We start from the raw sequence: 17,750 nt of genomic DNA, 5'->3' as shown, positions 1-17,750 counted from the left end.
ATACTTACCTCCAGCAATGCGATGCGATGCAGGCCGCCTCTTCCGTCTGTGTCCCTCGCTATACGGCTCAGGCGACGCGATGACGTCATCGCGCCGCCTGCACCGGCCTCTGATAGGCTGCCAGCACTAAGCCGGCAGCCTATCAGAGGAACAGGAGGGGACACACCTCTCCCTCCTCTGCCGCAGCACAGGCATCTGTATTGCCGTCCTGAGGACGGCAATACAGATGACTATGGAGATGAGCGCTTCCGCAATGGAGGCGCTCATCTCCTGCTCTGCCCTGCCGCCCACTTGTCACCAGGGCCGCGGCCTTGCGGCACTCAGGCTTGCCGGCCCACCGGGAAATTTCCCGCTATCCCGGCAGGCCAGTCCGGCCCTGCGCTCGGCGCCTTTCGGGTGACAGCGCTGGGGTGCGGGGCACCCACTGCACCCCGTGTAGGATCGGCCCTGGTGAAACAGATATGTGGATGGACATTATTATTACAGTAGAATACAGCACCATACCTGTTACATCCAGTGACGTCTCCTGTGATGTAGACTTTCTTCAACGTCTTCATTCAGAGATAAGACCGCCATACCTTCTTTCATCCGCTTCTCGTCTCTCCAGAGTTTTACAGAAATTTTTTTAGGTTCTTCACTTTACTATCATCCTCTCCTTCCTGCTGCCCCCCAATACTGTGCTAGAGCCATACAGATAGTCCCACATTCCCCATAATATTATTCCCCCTGTATATAATAATGACCCCCTCTGTATTATTATTATTAATGACCCCCTCTGTATTATTATTATAATGGCCCCCACTTTATTATTAATATAATGGCCCCCTTTTTATTTTTAATATAATGGCCCCTCTTTATTATTAATATAATGTTCTCCTCTTCATTATTAATATAATGCCCCCTCTATTTTTAATATAATGCCCCCTCTTTATTATTAATATAATGGCCCCTCTTTATTATTAATATAATGTCCCCCTCTTTATTATTAATATAATGGCCCCTCTTTATTATTAATATAATGGCCTCCTCTTTATTAATAATATAATGGCCCCTCTTTATTATTAATATAATGGCCCCTCTTTATTATTAATATAATGGCCCCCTCTTTATTATTAATATAATGGTCTCTCTATTTTTAATATAATGCCCCCTCTTTATTATTATAATGGACACCTCTTTATTATTAATATAATGCCCCCTCTTTATTATTATAATGGACACCTCTTTATAATTAATATAATGCCCCTCTTTATTATTAATATAATGTCCTCCTCTTTATTATTAAAATAATGGCCCCCTCTTTATTATTAATATTATGTCCTCTTCTTTATTATTAATATAATGGCCCCTCTTTATTATTAATATAATGGCCCCTCTTTATTATTAATATAATGCCCCCTCTTTATTATTAATATTATGTCCTCCTCTTTATTATTAATATAATGGACCCCTCTTCATTTTTAATATAATGGCCCCTCTATTTTTAATATAATGTCCTCCTCTTTATTATTAATATAATGGCCCCTTCTTTATTATTAATATAATGGCCTCCTCTTTTTTATCAATATAATGGCCCCTCTATTTTTAATATAATGCCCCCACTTTATTAATAATATAATGGCCTCGACTTTATTATTAATATAATGGCCCCCTCTTTATTAATAATATAATGGCCCCCTCTTTATTATTAATATTATGTCCTCCTCTTTATTATTAATATAATGGACCCCTCTTCATTTTTGATATAATGGCCCCTCTATTTTTAATATAATGCCCCCTCTTTATTATTAATATAATGGACACCTCTTTATTATTAATATAATGCCCCCTCTTTATTATTAATATAATGCCCCCCTCTTTATTATTAATGTAATGGCCCCTTTTTTATTATTAGTATAATGTCCTCCTCTTTATTATTAATGTAATGGCCCCTCTTTATTATTAATATAGTGGCCACTCTTAATAGTATGATGTCCTCGGTGGTCCTCCTCTCTCTGCTCCTCCCCCACCCCCATTGTGCCCCCAGTACCTCCGCAATTAGGGTAGGGTACATACATTTAAAAAAAATAATACTTTCCTCTCTCCATCACAGCTTGTGGTGTCCCGGCGCAGGCGGTCACGAACTCCTCAGTGTGCCTTCCCACGCCGCGTCATCGTAGGAGAACACAGTGAGGTAATCGTGACCAAGTCCTGCGTCGCTCTACTGCCTCATAGGCTTTAGGCCTAGTGGCCTGAAGCCTATGAGGCATAACGGAAGGGACGGGAGCCATAGGTTCCCGTGGCTCTCATTGAAATTCCTGCAATTGAAATTCCTGCAATTTGGCGCCTGGGGCAACCGCACCCCTGGCCCTCCCCACGCTACGCCACTGCCATTTAGTTTGCATCAGTTTGTGTCACTTCCATCAGAGATCAGTTATTTCTTACGGGAGCAAAAGTCCTGAAGAAAAAAAAAAGTACTTTTTCTCTCCAGATTTTTATTAATCCTGGTTTTACTAACTGACGGAAGTAACACAAACTGATCATAACTGATGCTCAAAATAACGGATCAGAAGAATGGAAAGCTAAATGGTGAATGCAGTGTGAAAAACGAAGGAATGCGAGGCGGCTCTGCTAGTGTGTCCAGTACTATCCGGTACAAAACGTAAAAATGTGCGACCCAGTCAGGTGGTTGCAATTATCAGTGGTGCTTTGCTATCAAGAAAGTCCACAATGTAGCATACGATAATCCATATAGTCGATAGAATAACAATAGCGCCCCTCACCACACTGGGTGAATGCACCTTTATGTATTTTATTGAGCCACTTGAACGATGCTTTGCTCCTGTTTCTGCTTTGTCTACTTTGATATCCACGGGAGACGCAGCCCTCCGGGAAGCTCTCCTGGTTTAATGCGGAGGGCGAGGGTTGGCTCCGGTCCTTCCTGGTCAGCCTCGGCTCTCCCCGCCTTTCTCCCTCCCTGCTCCAGCTCCTGTCACGAGCGCTCAGATGCCGCAAGGGGCAGTTAACTTGGGCGCTGCATCCGGGGGCTGGCGGTCCGCCCAGCATTACCGCCCCCCCCTCGCTTGCCTAGGTCATAGTCCCCCTGCTTCCTGGTCCTCCACACGTATGGGTAGCGGTGTTCCTAATGCTGCCCCAGCTTTGCCTTGCCGTGCTCTAGCCCCTCCCCTGTGCTTCCTGGCGCAAGTGAGCTCCAGACCGCGTGGCAGGCAAGCACATCTAGTAAAATAGGGGTGCAAGAAAGCTCCTCACCCCCTGAACAGCCCCTACACTCCCTCTTCCCAGCATCATACTGCAGCAGCCCCTGTGCAGCAGCTCCCAGATGTTCCCCCTGCTCCACCTGTGGTGGACCCCCTTCACCCTCTCCCCCTCCCCCCCAGTTGCTGTGCAGCCAGAGGCCCTTCCGGCCTATTTCCTCCCTCCTACTACTACTCCTGGCTCTCGCAGACGCCAGAGGCGTTCTGCTTCTTTAATGACCCAGAGTGCCATTACCACTCCTTTTGACACCTTGCTAGTGCTACCATTTCCTATGTGCTAATATTGTTCATCCAATGTATTTCATGTCATCTTCTGATAATGTGCATATTTACTCCAAGTAATGGTTGTGTTCATGTAATGTGCCTGGTTACCACAAGGTGGCAGTAAACATTTGGCAGTGCTAGAGCAGGGAATGGACTGGATTGTCCATTCTCTCTCTAAAGGGAGAAGGAGAGGAGAAGTTAGTTAGTAGTAGGTTAGTCTAGCCTACCCCCTCCTCGGGAGAGGATGTATGTTGGCTAGCAGAGCACTGCCTGCTCTGCTGGGCCCAGAGGCTCTGCCTCTAAAGTCCAGTTTGGTTGCATGTCCCCTCCTGGGCTTGCATATCCCCTCCTGAGCCGAAGCTTGAGGTACTGATTGCCTTCCCCCAAGATGAGCCGAAGCTTGAGGTACTAAATACCAGGACAATAAGTTCCTAGGATTACCTACAGAGAAAGAGACTATTACTACTGCTAACATAGCAGAGCTGAGGAAACTACCGCAAAGCAGAGCTGAGATTGTTGCAGAGAAAGCATTTGCCTGCAATTTGCCTGCTGAAACCAACTGGAAACCAAGATCAAGTCTGGAAACTGTCTGGATTACAGTTTATGCGAAGTAAAAGCAACTGTTCAACGTTTACCAAGTCTGGACTCATCTTTGTTCTACCTCATCCAAGTTCTTTATCCTAGGGCGGGGCAAATAGGAGCGCTGCACAGGAACTTCCTGACACTGGGTAACGTTAGGACGCTGTGGGCAGTATGGTGGGTGCCTGTTCCGAGCACACCACAGCAATGCACACAGTGAAAATGGTGTGCATTGCCAGGATGGGCTTTACGAAACAGGCACACACCATTACATGAAGTCCATGCTGCAGCCCTGAGTGGAGGCAGTAAGCTACGCGGCCGTGCGCCCGCGCAACTTACAGGTAACACTGCCCCCGGCCCCCACGCTATGCCACTGCCAGCAGGGGAGCAATGAATAACCTAGGGTGGGCAATTTCCCCCCCCCCCTTGCCCCCCTGTAGCGATGCCTATGGGCATACCCCAGGCGCTGGCCCCGGCCGTTGCACTTCTTCCTCCTCCTCACAGGAGTTCAGGAGGCATTCCCACCATAGTTCACATAGGCGCCAGTACTGTCACCGGTCCAGGGATTCCAGGAGAAGTTGGAGCTCCAGATCCTCCAGATGGCGCTCACCGTCGTCTTCTCGGGTCGTCGGGCTTATCGGAGGAGTCCCTTATGCGTTCTGACATGGAGAGGTTTTTTAAAGGAGAGGGTGCTGGTATGGTCAGAGATCATCCCCCACATGGTATGGCACGGTGCCAGGGATGCAGAGGCGGTGGAAAATGTAGCCGCAAAATGCACGCATTTTCAGTTTTGTTAGGTCTCGGGGGTACTGTTGTCTGGCATCGCCAGTTGGAAGGGGACAACCGGTCCTTAATGAGACCAGACAGGGTGCATTTATCGGATATTGCCCTGGACATATTTCTTTCTGGCTTTCAGGATGGGGTTGAACGGGCCATGTGTTAAGGGGTTCCCCTCCTCTCTACCAGCAGTCTGTTGTGCACCCAACAGCTTAGGTAGGGTGTTTGCGGGTTGGGTCAGGTTTGCCCCCCTTCCTAGTTTATTCCTCTGGGTCCTTTCTCACCCTTCTTCAGTTCGGGGCTATGTGGGGGGGGGGGGGGGGGATCCGCCTACTGGGTATATATGCCCCCTCCTTCCCCAGGCTTCCTCTCGGCACCTGGAAGAGAACTGGTCCCGCCCTTGTGGCCTCTGAGTTGATGACATGGTATCCAGCTCTAGTTTCAGTTTTTTTTGAGTTTCTACACCAGGGGTGCATCAGTGGGTCTTCAAATGTGACATAGCAGCTTAAAATTATCCCTGTGAAATCTGCCCTCCAAAAACCACATGGCGCTCCTTTCCTTCTGCGCCCTGCCATATGCCCGTACAGCAGTTTACAATCACAAATGGGGTGTTTTTGTAAACTACAGAATCAGGGTAATAAATATTGGAGTTTTGTTTGGCTGTTAATCCTTGCTTTGATAGTGGAAAAAATTTATCAAAATAGAAAATCTGCCACAAAAAAGTGAAATTCTGAAATTTCATCTACATTTTCCTTTAATTCTTGTGGAACACCTAAATGGTTAACAAAGTTTGTAAAATCAGTTTTGAATACCTTGAGGGGTGTAGTTTCTAAAATGGGGCTATTTATGGGTAGTTTCTATTATGTAAACCCCACAAAGTGACTTCAGACCTGAACTGGTCCTTAAAAATTGGGTTTTGGAAATGTTCTTAAAAATTTGAAGATTTGCTTCTAAACTTCTAAGCCTTCTAACATCTAAAAAAAAGAAAATGTAATTTACAAATTGATTCAAACATGAAGTAGACATATAGGAAATGTAAAGAAATAACTATTTTAGGAGGTATCACTATCTGTGTAAAAGCAGAGAAATAGAAATTTAGAAAATTGAAAATTTTCCAAATTCTTGGTAAATTTGGTATTTTTTATAAATAAAAATGTCATATTTTGACTCAAATTTACCACTGTTATGAAGTACAATATGTGACGAGAAAAAAAATCGCAGAATGGCTTGGATAAGTAAAAGCGTTTTAAAGTTATCACCACATAAAGATTTGCAAAAAATGGCCTAGTCCTTAAGGTGGCAGGGTCCTGAAGGGGTTAAAAAAGAAGCTGTGGCCGATCACCACCCAGCAATGAAGAGAAAAAATGTGCCTGTGTCCTTCTTTGTAGTGGTTTATAAGGGGTTGGTGGCTGAAGGGGTTCCCCTACTCTCTACCAGCAGTCTACAAAATATGCGGATCGGACATGGGCCGAAAATATGGTCAATTGGTCATGTGTATGAGGCCTTACCCATATCTCTTTATGAGCAGATGAAGCTTCCTTTCAACTGGGACTGTTATCTTCCTGCTAACAATGGGTTTTTAAGGGCTCATTTACACAACCGTATGGGTGCTGTCCCATTCATTTCAATGGGGCAGCAAAAGATGTGGACAGCACACCGCGTGCTGTCCGCATTCATAGTTCCGTTCTGCGGCCCCTCAAAAAACATAGATCATGTCTGTAACGGAACGCCTAGCACCCTGACTGGGTACCTCCGTTGATAGGTGCTTCTAGTGCTTCCAGAGGACTCCAAGCACTCCACTTGACACCGTCAGCGCTGCAGACCCCACGAACCGCCGAAGCTTGGTTGAGGTCTCGCCGTCTCCTACCCACCCTGGACCTACGACAAGGCTCCAGGCTCCAGTGGGTGAACCTCTCCTAAATCCAGAGACAGGAACCAGGAACAAGCTCTTACAAGAGCTTATACTCAGGGGAGTATTATGATATAGCAATCCCCAAGAGTGTAGTTATCCCATCCCCCAAACATGAGCCAAGACTTCATAAAGGGGTAAAGCAGGAACTCTCTTTATTTGAACACACAAGCATTGATTTATACACATCTTCCAACAAGGTTACCACCCACAGGGTTTTGTAAAAACAGCCAATCACATGCATTTACAGTATTCAAACCTTCCCAGCAATTGTACACAAAATCCCCTTCCCTCTGTCTGTAACGCAATCAACAAAATACAATGAGCATTGTCTGAGACGCAATTAACTAACACACTGGCATTGTCTGAGACGCAATCAACAAAATACAATTACCAAACGTAATGGGCTAACTTAATCACTCACAGACAGAAAACACACATTTTTCCCCAAAACACAGAAAACCCCCCAAAACCCCACATATCCCCATAATGTATACATCCATGGATAGCTCTGATCTGGGTGAACAACATATCCAAAAATCACCCAGATCCGAGCAGGGGTTCCCGAATTCCATGGAAGTCACATTTGGCCGGCCGCAAGCATGGCCTGTCTTCTCCTTCAAAGATAGTATGGGCCATAATCCTGAGGCAAGAGGCTAGTAGCCAGGCCCCTCCAAAACCCAGTGGCGAGGGTGGTTTCGCCACACATCTCCCCCGCCCAGGGAAGACTAACCAGATACCTGACCTCACGGTCAGTACCTGAGTTAGTCTGGCAGTCCAACCACAACCCAATACTGGACCTGTTGAATTTTGGGGCCTGGCTCTGTTCTGTATGTCCCCAGCTGTTGAGTGGGCATCTGCGACTCCTTGCTTCCTTGTGGTTCTCTAGCTTGGAGCTGTAGGTACTTGGTGGGCAGAGGCCGACTGCGCTCTGCCCAGATGCCAGCTCTTCCGCTGGGGTAGCCTGTGGGAAGTCCGGCTCTGGAGAAGAGGATAGGGGAGGGCAGAGGCCAGCGGCGCTCTGCCCTGATGCCAGCACTTCAGCTGGGGCGCATGGTGCCAACTCCTGCTGGGTAGTAAATGAACGGTTAGGGCAGAGGCCAGCGGCGCTCTGCTCTGATGCCAGCTCTTCTGCTGGAGAGGGGTCAGTGGGGTTTAAAGCCTTACCCTCTACCCTCAGTATTGGGCTGGGAGAGAGCTGTGGAGGGGGGCTATCACTTACCCCCTCCTCTAGATACCCCATCTGCCGCTGGGAGAGAGACCAACTGTCTCCTCTCCCTGTAAAGTATACTGCCGCTGGGTAGTGAGACCGACTGTCTCCACTACCAGTGATTCTGGTTGTTGCAGAGATGAGGGACCGACAATCTCCTCTCCCTGTACTCCCAGTGGCAGTTGGGGATCTGGGCCGCCTGCCCAGCCACCCTGTTGGGCCGGTGGAGTTACTACGGTCCCATCTCCACCTGCCGACTGGGGTTCCTCCCAGTACCAGTCTATGAAGTCCCCTACCTCCACAGTTGGTGAGGAAGTAGGGGATACCTCAGCTGTGACTTGCCAGGGGAAGGGCTGCAGTTCTGGGCCTGGTATCCAACTGTCTTGTATCTTGCACTGGGCTTGAATGGAGAGAAACAACTGTTGATAATCTTGCTCCAGCTCCCACTCCCTTTGGACCAGAAAGGTCAGATCTGCCCTCACCCCACTAGTTGTAGGCTAATTGTGCAAGTCCCCCCTGTAGTCAGTAATGTCCCAAAATCTAGACTCTTCTGTGCTCCCAAAGTCAATGTCTTCAAAAGACTCCCACAATAAACCAGGGCAATTATATTCCTCACCTTCGGGCTTGGCGTACTCCTCCATCCATGGAAACTGTCGTACTGTGTCCCACCATAGTGCTTGGTAAGCGTCATCCAGCCAGGTTTCCTGCCATACCAGTGTCTCAAGCTCTGACACCCACTCCATCAATGGTTGCTCTCCCAGTAGAGGTAGTCGCAGCGCCAATCGCATTTGTAATCTCTGCTCCTCACTGGGAAGACTCTTACCCCTCCGACGCTGCACGTCCTCCAGGGCCTGGTGCCATACGCCTTTCTGCTCGGCATCCCTGTAATCCGGGTGATCTTCCTCATGGAATGCTGTGCAGGAACCAACAGCATCCATATTGCTGTAGCCAGGGGCGCTGTACGGATACTAGCGTTGCCCTCAATTGTAAAATCCACGAACGGTGTCTCCGAGCTGCTTCTCCTCTCACTAGGACGCCATCCCACCGCTGCCACCAATGTAACGGAACGCCTAGCACCCCAACCGGGTACCTCCGTTGATAGATGCTCCTAGTGCTTCCAGAGGACTCCAAGGACTCCACTTGACACCGTCAGCGCTGCAGACCCCACGAACCGCCGAAGCTTGGTTGAGGTCTCGCCGTCTCCTACCCACGCTGGACCTACAACAAGGCTCCAGGCTCCAGTGTGTGAACCTCTCCTAAATCCAGAGACAGGAACCAGGAACAAGCTCTTACAAGAGCTTATACTCAGGGGAGTATTATGATATAGCAATCCCCAAGAGTGTAGTTATCCCATCCCCCAAACATGAGCCAAGACTTCATAAAGGGGTAAAGCAGGAACTCTCTTTATTTGAACACACAAGCATTGATTTATACACATCTTCCAACAAGGTTACCACCCACAGGGTTTTGTAAAAACAGCCAATCACATGCATTTACAGTATTCAAACCTTCCCAGCAATTGTACACAAAATCCCCTTCCCTCTGTCTGTAACGCAATCAACAAAATACAATGAGCATTGTCTGAGACGCAATTAACTAACACACTGGCATTGTCTGAGACGCAATCAACAAAATACAATTACCAAACGTAATGGGCTAACTTAATCACTCACAGACAGAAAACACACATTTTTCACCAAAACACAGAAAACACCCCAAAACTCCACATATCCCCATAATGTATACATCCATGGATAGCTCTGATTTGGGTGAACAACATATCCAAAAATCACCCAGATCCGAGCAGGGGTTCCCGAATTCCATGGAAGTCACATTTGGCCGGCCGCAAGCATGGCTTTCCTGCCCAAAACAGTTTCACAGATTTAAGCTGTGCGGCTGGTCTGTCTTCTCCTTCAAAGATAGTATGGGCCATAATCCTGAGGCAAGAGACTAGTAGCCAGGCCCCTCCAAAACCCAGTGGCGAGGGTGGTTTCTCCACAATGTCCTATTCTTTTCTGCAATTGGGGACAAAAATAGGCATTTTATATATATAATAGGCATTTTATATAATAGCGGCGGCCATGTGCGGTCCGCAAATTGCGGAACACACAAAGGCCAGTATCCGTGTTTTGCGGATCTGCAATTTGCGGATCTGCAAAACACTACAGTCATGTGAATGTAGCCTAAAGCAGATAGTAAATTGATCTATACAAGTCAATGGCAACATGTGCCTGATCTGAGAGTCTCACTACAGGTCCTATTCTTGAAAGAAATAGCCCTTTCTATTGATTTGAGTTTGAAACAAATACAATGCACACAGAAGCTATCCGTTTTTTCAAGGATCCTTTTGTTTTTGCAGACCAAAAGTTGTATACAGACGTGTGCATGAGGCATTATATCACTGATCTCCATACTGTGGCTCTCCAACTGTTGCAAAACTACAACTCCCATCATGCCCTGATAAACACAGGCTGTCAGGGCATGATGCAAGTTTTAGTCCTGAAACAGCTGGAGAGCCACAGGTTTGCCTTGAGAGCAACAATTTCTCAATTAAAACCTACATATAGATTTAAGCAGGGTTGGAGTGGCCCACCAGAGTACCAGAAGATCCTACGGTGGGCTTAGGCTCTGATGCAATAGTGGTCCCCAATGATCCATGAGAAAAAAAACATTCAGAGCTGCCTTTGGAGATAGTCACTTGCCACTAGGGTCTATTAATTTCATTCAAAACCTTTTGATGATATGGGGGTTGAGCCCTGAATAATAACTTTCTCTGGTAGGCCCAAGGAACCCCAGTCTGACGCTGGATCTTTTTTAACAGACCTATTCAGAGCGGCTCGACTTGCGGTGAGGTTTATCCTTACCTGGTCACATGTCGCACGGGTAACAAGTCACCGCTACGGTGCTCACGTGACACCCGTCAACAGGATGTTGATTCCCAAAGACCTGGGACCTGCAGAGGCTTGGATAGACCCTTTAAAGGGGCTGTGCAGCAATATATATTGATGATCTATCCTCGGGATAGGTCATCAATATCTGATTGGCGGGGGTCCGACACCAGGCATCAGCTGTCTGAAGTGGAGGCAGCGCTCCATGCGAGTACTGTTTTCTCTTAATTACACTGCTCATCGTCTCAGAAGTGCAATATAATTACAAGTACTCGCTCCATTGACTTGAATGGAGAGAGTGCTTGTAATTACACTGCGCCACCACTACAGGGGAGACGACACGTAGTGGAATGAAGAGGAAGTAGTAGCACTGCCGCCTCTTCAGACAGCTGATTGGCAGGGGTGCCGGGTGTCAAACTCCACCGATCAGATATGGAGGTCCTATCCTGAGGCTAGGTCATCAATATGTACTGCTTTAAGTCACTCTGTAAATAATGTACTAATCTTTTACAGGTTCAGAGATGTGCTGTATATTCTCCATTCAACCTATAGCAAAAGTATAAGTATTGTGCTGGTTACTTCTTGTAATCGATTGCTGAGTTGTAAATCTGAGACTTTTTTCCCAAGCTCCCACAATGCAATGCGCTCTGCTAGTGAGAAGCAGAATTCAGAATTTAGCTTTGGTTGTGACTGGAGAAGGAAACTTAAAACCAGGACAAGATTGTTGAAAGGAAGTTAATAAATGATAGTCAGCTTATATATATTTGAACTGCCTCTTGGCAAATAGTGCATCTAAGCATGTATTTACTGAGAAGCTGAGATGTTAGGAGCAGTGATGGCCAGTTCGCCGTGTTCGCCCCCGCGAACATATGCGGGCTGCCATCCTAACTCACAAGTCCGGCGAGGCACAGGTAAGCCGTTAACTGTGCCTGCGCCGCGAGCCGGTCTGAAACAAATGCGGTCACCGGGAGCAGGCAGTTCCGAGAACAGCCCGATGAAGGCCCCCGGCGGCTGTTCTCGGAACTGCCTGCTCCCGGTGACCACATTTGTTTCAGACCGGCTCGCGGCACAGGAACAGGTAAGGACTTACCTGTGCATCGCCGGACTTATGAGTTAAGATGGCAGCCCGCATGTGTTCGCGGGCGAACTGGCCATCAGTGGTGAGGAGCTGCTTGGTGGAAAGATCACATTGTTGAGCTGCTTTAGCTGTGACACAGGGACAGGAAACCTTTTAGCAGTTTCAGCTGGAGTGCGGAGTCGTAATCATAGTCAGCAATCGTATCTCAGCTTCCTGGGCCCTGTGTGTGTGGCCCTTGATTTTGAGGTACTGGGTTGAATTATCCTTGACATGTTGTAATGACTGTACTGTATGTTGTGTATCTTTTGGTATAGAGGAGCTAGAATATTGGGAAGATATTCAGAATGGAGGAGACGGGTGGAAAATAGAGGCAATCCCAGGAGACTGTGGAGCTGATATTCCATGTGACGGGGTCTCCAAGTATTTTGCTTCATCTTTTGAGTAAGTGTCTGTATTATCATGATATCACAAGTTTGGGAAAAAACAGACTTAACACGACTTAGGTGCATAAAGAGTTTACTAAACTATGATAAAAGATATAGATGCACAAATATATATAAAGATAAGTAACAGTCACCAGAAGTCATGGGACAGATGGGCGGGTTCCAGGTCGACCAGCGAACAACATGGCACTCAGCTGATGCCCATATGATACAAAGAGAGGTGATGGTAGCAAGACATTTTAGGCCTCATGCACACGACCGTAGTTATGGTCCGCATCCGAGCCGCAGTTTTCACTTCAATGGGGCCGCAAAAGACGTTGCTCCGTTCCGAGGCCCCGCCAAAAAAATATAGCATGCCCTATTCTTGTCCGTTTTGCAGACAAGAATAGGCATGTCTACAATGGGCCTGCCCGTTCCGTAAATTGCGGTAGGCACATGGGCGGCTTCCGTTTTTTTGCGGACCGCAAAAAATGGCGCGGTCGTGTGCATGAGGCCTTACCCTGATGATGTCTTGAGTGGAGCTCTCTGTTCCAACACTAAGGGAAGGGGGGGATTGATCAAAACTAGTGTAAAGCAAAACTGGCTTAGTTGCCCACAGCAACCAATCAGATTCCACCTTTCATTTTTCATAGCTCCTTTGGAAAATGAAAAATGGAATCTGATTAATTGCTATGGGCAACTAAGCCAGTTTTCCTTCGCACCAGTTTTGATAAATTTCCCCCAGTGTTTTCTACTCTCCTAGCCCCACCTAAATGTTAGTACGCATGTACAGTTACCTCTTACTGCAGAAACGCGGCCAGGTATAGACATCACTAAATACTGTAACTTCATGAATTTAAAGGGAAAGACCCAATTAAAAACCTTTCTTTACAGTGTCTTAACGAGAAATAGAATAGATCATGATTATCATGACTGAGGCAGATCACAGTGCAGTGCATAGTAGTCACTGCTAATATAAGCCTAGGGTATCCTGAAACAGCAGGTACATACTATTACATATTACCCCTATAAGGTAAGACTAGCAGCGATGCAGTAATCACAAAGTGCAACAATCACAACATTGCAAATCACCATAGAGGTCAGGTCTCGTTCAAGAATTAAAGGCGTTGTAGAGAAAAGGTTACAAGAACACTTCCACACATACATGATCTTCTCGTTGTAGAGGAAAAGGCTCCAAGAACACTGCCACACCTGTCCACAGGTCGTGTCTGGTATTGCAGCTGCATGGAACTAATTAGCACTGAGCTGCAATGCCACACACAGCCTGTGGAGAGGTGTGGCGCTGTTTCTAAAAGAAAGCTGCTATGTTTTTCTAATCCTGGCCAGCCACTTTGATCGAGGTGGGCAGAGGAACAATAGTGCACAGAAAATTCAAAAACATGATCTTCTCTTCTCAGATGCTGCAGTAAAACCCAAGTGATTGATCTCCTTAATGAAGGATATACTGAGGAAGTGCTGGATGCCCAACCCAACATCGTGGTCAGCGACTGGTGAGATGAAATGTGTCTCGGAAAGCTGTGTGTCAATATTGTATCCATCAAAGGGGTTTTCTGAAAATACTCCGGTCATGAACGGAAGATAGGCGCAATAAAGGTAGAAGAAATACATTACAAACTTACAGCTACCTTCATAAATTGTTATGGTGCAAACTGGAAAACCCCTTTAAGCTCTTACAGGCAGTTGTCCTGCAGTTGAATGTATCAGCCTAGCTATTTGTGAGGAACATTTTTCTGTATTTACCATTCAACAGTTGGGGGAAATCTGGTGCTTTTTGGGTGGCCATGGTAGACATATACTGTATCAGTGCACTTTTGGTTGCAGGTATGCAGCTCGGACTGACAGTAAGGGTGGTATATATGAGCTTAAAGTGCAGCTGCTATCTGGTAGCCGTGATGTCATCAAGGAGTACAACAGCGAGAGCGTCACCATTCCTGAAAATACAGACGGCGCCTGGACCCAGGTGAGAAAAGCGCTGACTGTACTGGAGGAGTAGGAGAGGCTGACGTGTTCTGTTCTGTTTGTCATTTAGAAAGGGTTGTGCGGATAGCCATCAAACAATTACCTTAGATACACAGATTTAGCAGCACATGATGGGGAGTGTAGTACTCTCTTGTTCTGTAAGACCGTATCACACATGATGGGCTTAGATACTTTAGCTCAGCGGTCTGTATCTAACATGATAGGCTCCGATTTATTAGCACAGCTGACAGTATTACACATCGCAGAGTTTGATACACTGGCTATGCAGACAGTATTACCAGGTATAGGATTAGATACACTATATACTATGCCCACCTGAAGTCTTGGACATGTTGCTCTTTGCCCACTTGCAGGGCACTCAGACCTGGACTGTTACAGCCAAATAATTAATGGCGGGCTATCAGGAACTGAGGAGGGATGGAGCAGAAGAGACGAGCTAGGACAGGAGGATCTGGAGCAGCACCCTGCTTAGATTAATAAAATATTCATGCCCTGTTCATTATTTATGGTGTTCCATGACTGTGGAGTCTTTGCTATATCAGAAGAGCAGTTCCCAGCAAATCAAATAGTAGAGCCTTCGGTAGTCTTGATGGCAGCACTGGCAGTCTTCATACAACCCACTAAATACTGTCAGCAAGTGGAGATTTAGAAAATGTTAAGGAATTGAAACACAAAGTATATTAGAAATGTTTTATTATATAATGCTTAAAGGGGGTGTACAGGATTAGAAAACCACGACTGCTTTCTTCCACAAACTGCACCACACGTGTCCATGTGTTGTGTCTGCAATAGCAATACCTCTCAACACTTGTGGTCAGGTATGGCACTGTTTTTGCAATAGGGATGCCATGTTTTTCTAATTCCAGTTTAACCTCTGTAGAGCTTTACTATATGAAACTTTGTGATACATGTTTTAGGGGACAGTGGCATCTTCTTCACCTTTCCATTTAGTTAGGATCTCTCTGTTCACAAATCTCCAAACATAAATTAATCTAGAGTAAAATAGTAAGGCTACGTCTACACGACGACATTTGTCGCGCGACAGATAGGGCACAACTACACTGCAACATTTGTAGCGCAACATTTTGTTGCACTAATGTCGCGCGACAGTTTTTATAATGACAGTCTATGGTGTTGCACTGCAACATGCTGCGACTGCGACGCAACAGTCGCAGAAAAATCCATCTCGAATGGATTTTCTGCGACTGTTGCGTCGCAGTCGCAGCATGTTGCATGTTGCAGTGCGACACCATAGACTGCCATTATAAAAATTGTCGCGCGACATTAGTGCAACAAAATGTCGCGCGACAAATGTCGGCGTGTAGACGTAGCCTTAATTCCAGACACTGAATATAATGAGGGGAAAGGGATGCAAATGCAGTTTCCTTGTCTGTGAAATGCATGCTGTGGGAGGGGAGCAGGAGATGCAGGAAAGAGACATCTAATTGATGGGGTCCTTATATTCTAGGGCTGCTTTTACTCTCTCTGACACATGTACTAACAATGTGGTTATTGATTGATTATCCTGCAGCTCACTTATACCTTCTCGGAATACGGTCCAGGAGTGCGTTTCATCCAGTTCACACACTGCGGACAAGACTCAGTTTACTGGAAGGGCTGGTATGGAGTTCGGGTGACCAACAGCAGCGTGATAGTCGAAGCCTAGAAATAACAGACGTGTTATGCTTAAGTCACATGATTGCCTTTTGTTTCATTGCTGATCAATAAACTGAATAGTATGATGCTGGGACTACGTGAGTGATTTATTGGCTTAAACATACTATATATGTGCCTTTGGAAAAGAGCTATAGAGGTATCACAAGGGCCATTCGGAAAAGTCCTGTGTAAGCCCAAGTGCAGCTGTAGCCATTCAAGAAATTTGCAGCATGCGGCAGCACCCCATCATTAGCCCCTAACCTAAAATGCAGGTTGTTCAGACTGCTGCTTCCATAGTCAACAATAGTTGGGTTATGGGATGTTTTTAGGACACATGCTCATTTGAAGAGGTTCCCTATGACTTTAACATGTCCTTTAGTAGGCTGGGGAGGAGGATTCAGTGGTGGGCCCATTAGTTTATGGAGCCTACAGGATCCCCTTCAACCCCATGAAGATGTTAGACCATATTGTCACCATATTCTAACTTTGATGTTCTGGAGCCGCAAGTGTTATTACACCATGGTTCTTGGATCATTAAGTACCATTGCATTGTTCTTCTGATACCCCAGTTTTCTGAATACAATTGTGCCAGAACCCCAAGTTTCAAATTATCCTTCTTCTATGACTCCACTGTAATTTCCATTGGTTTTGGGCCTTGAACTTCTTGTCATTGACAAAAGCATCATGGTTTGGTCCAAAAAGTCGGAGACCTCGAAGTATCATTCTGAAAACCGTGTGTTTGTCAATATACAATTGTTTTAGAACTCAAAGTATCAAGTTGTGACTGTAATGTACCACTGCAACATTTTTCTAGTACCCCTAAGGCCTCTTTCACACGTGCATCATGTTTTTGGGCCGGATAAGATGCGGGTGCGTGTGCAAAACATTTTAATGCGTTTTGCACGCGCGTGAGAAAAATCGGCATGTTTGGTAGCCAAACCCGAACTTCTTCACAGAAGTTCGGTTTTGGGTTAGGTGTTGTGTAGATTTTATTATTTTCCCTTAAAACATGGTTATAAGGGAAAATAATAGCATTCTTAATACAGAATGCATAGTACAATAGGGCTGGAGGGGTTAAAAAAAAATTATTATTAATTTAACTCATGTTTGGTAGCCAAACCCGAACTTCTTCACAGAAGTTCGGTTTTGGGTTAGGTGTTGTGTAGATTTTATTATTTTCCCTTAAAACATGGTTATAAGGGAAAATAATAGCATTCTTAATACAGAATGCATAGTACAATAGGGCTGGAGGGGTTAAAAAAAAAATATTATTAATTTAACTCACCTTAATCCACTTGTTCGCACAGCCCGGCTTCTCTTCTGTCTTCATCTTTGCTGTGCAGTAGGAATAGGACCTTTGATGACGTCACCACGGGCCCTTTTCCTACTGCACAGCAAAGATGAAGACAGAAGAGAAGCCGGGCTGCGCGAACAAGTGGATTGAGGTGAGTTAAATAATTTTTATATATTTTTTTAACCCCTCCAGCCCTATTGTACTATGCATTCTGTATTGCTATTTTCCCTTATAACCATGTTATAAGGGAAAATAATAATGATCGGGTTCCCATCTCGATCGTCTCCTAGCAACCGTGAGTGAAAATCGCACCGCATCTGCACTTGCTTGCGGATGCAATGTGATTTTCACGCAGCCCCATTCACTTCTATGGGGCCTGCGTTGCGTGAAAAATGCACAAAATAGAGCATGCTGCGAT

The 17,750-nt window shown here is 46.0% G+C and overlaps 1 protein-coding gene across 4 annotated transcripts in view; it reads left to right on the top strand.

Annotated features, from left to right (window-relative positions):
• The window catches only part of LOC120999504 (F-box only protein 2-like), a 45,525-nt gene extending 29,400 nt beyond the window's left edge, over window positions 1-16,125 (top strand). For all 4 annotated transcript variants that reach the window (XM_040430445.1, XM_040430426.1, XM_040430435.1 and 1 more), the window contains exons 3-6: window positions 12,274-12,400; window positions 13,800-13,892; window positions 14,224-14,362; window positions 15,914-16,125. In XM_040430445.1, coding sequence (XP_040286379.1) covers window positions 12,274-12,400; window positions 13,800-13,892; window positions 14,224-14,362; window positions 15,914-16,048 — 494 coding nt within the window. In that variant the 3' untranslated portion in view covers window positions 16,049-16,125. The remainder of the gene's footprint in view (window positions 1-12,273; window positions 12,401-13,799; window positions 13,893-14,223; window positions 14,363-15,913) is intronic.
• The last annotated feature ends 1,625 nt before the right edge of the window (window positions 16,126-17,750 follow it).

Source organism: Bufo bufo, chromosome 1 (assembly GCF_905171765.1).
Source record: "Bufo bufo chromosome 1, aBufBuf1.1, whole genome shotgun sequence".
NCBI lineage: Eukaryota > Metazoa > Chordata > Amphibia > Anura > Bufonidae > Bufo > Bufo bufo.
The sequence above is the reverse complement of the archived record's forward strand: the minus strand, read 5'-3'. Positions and strand labels throughout refer to the sequence as shown.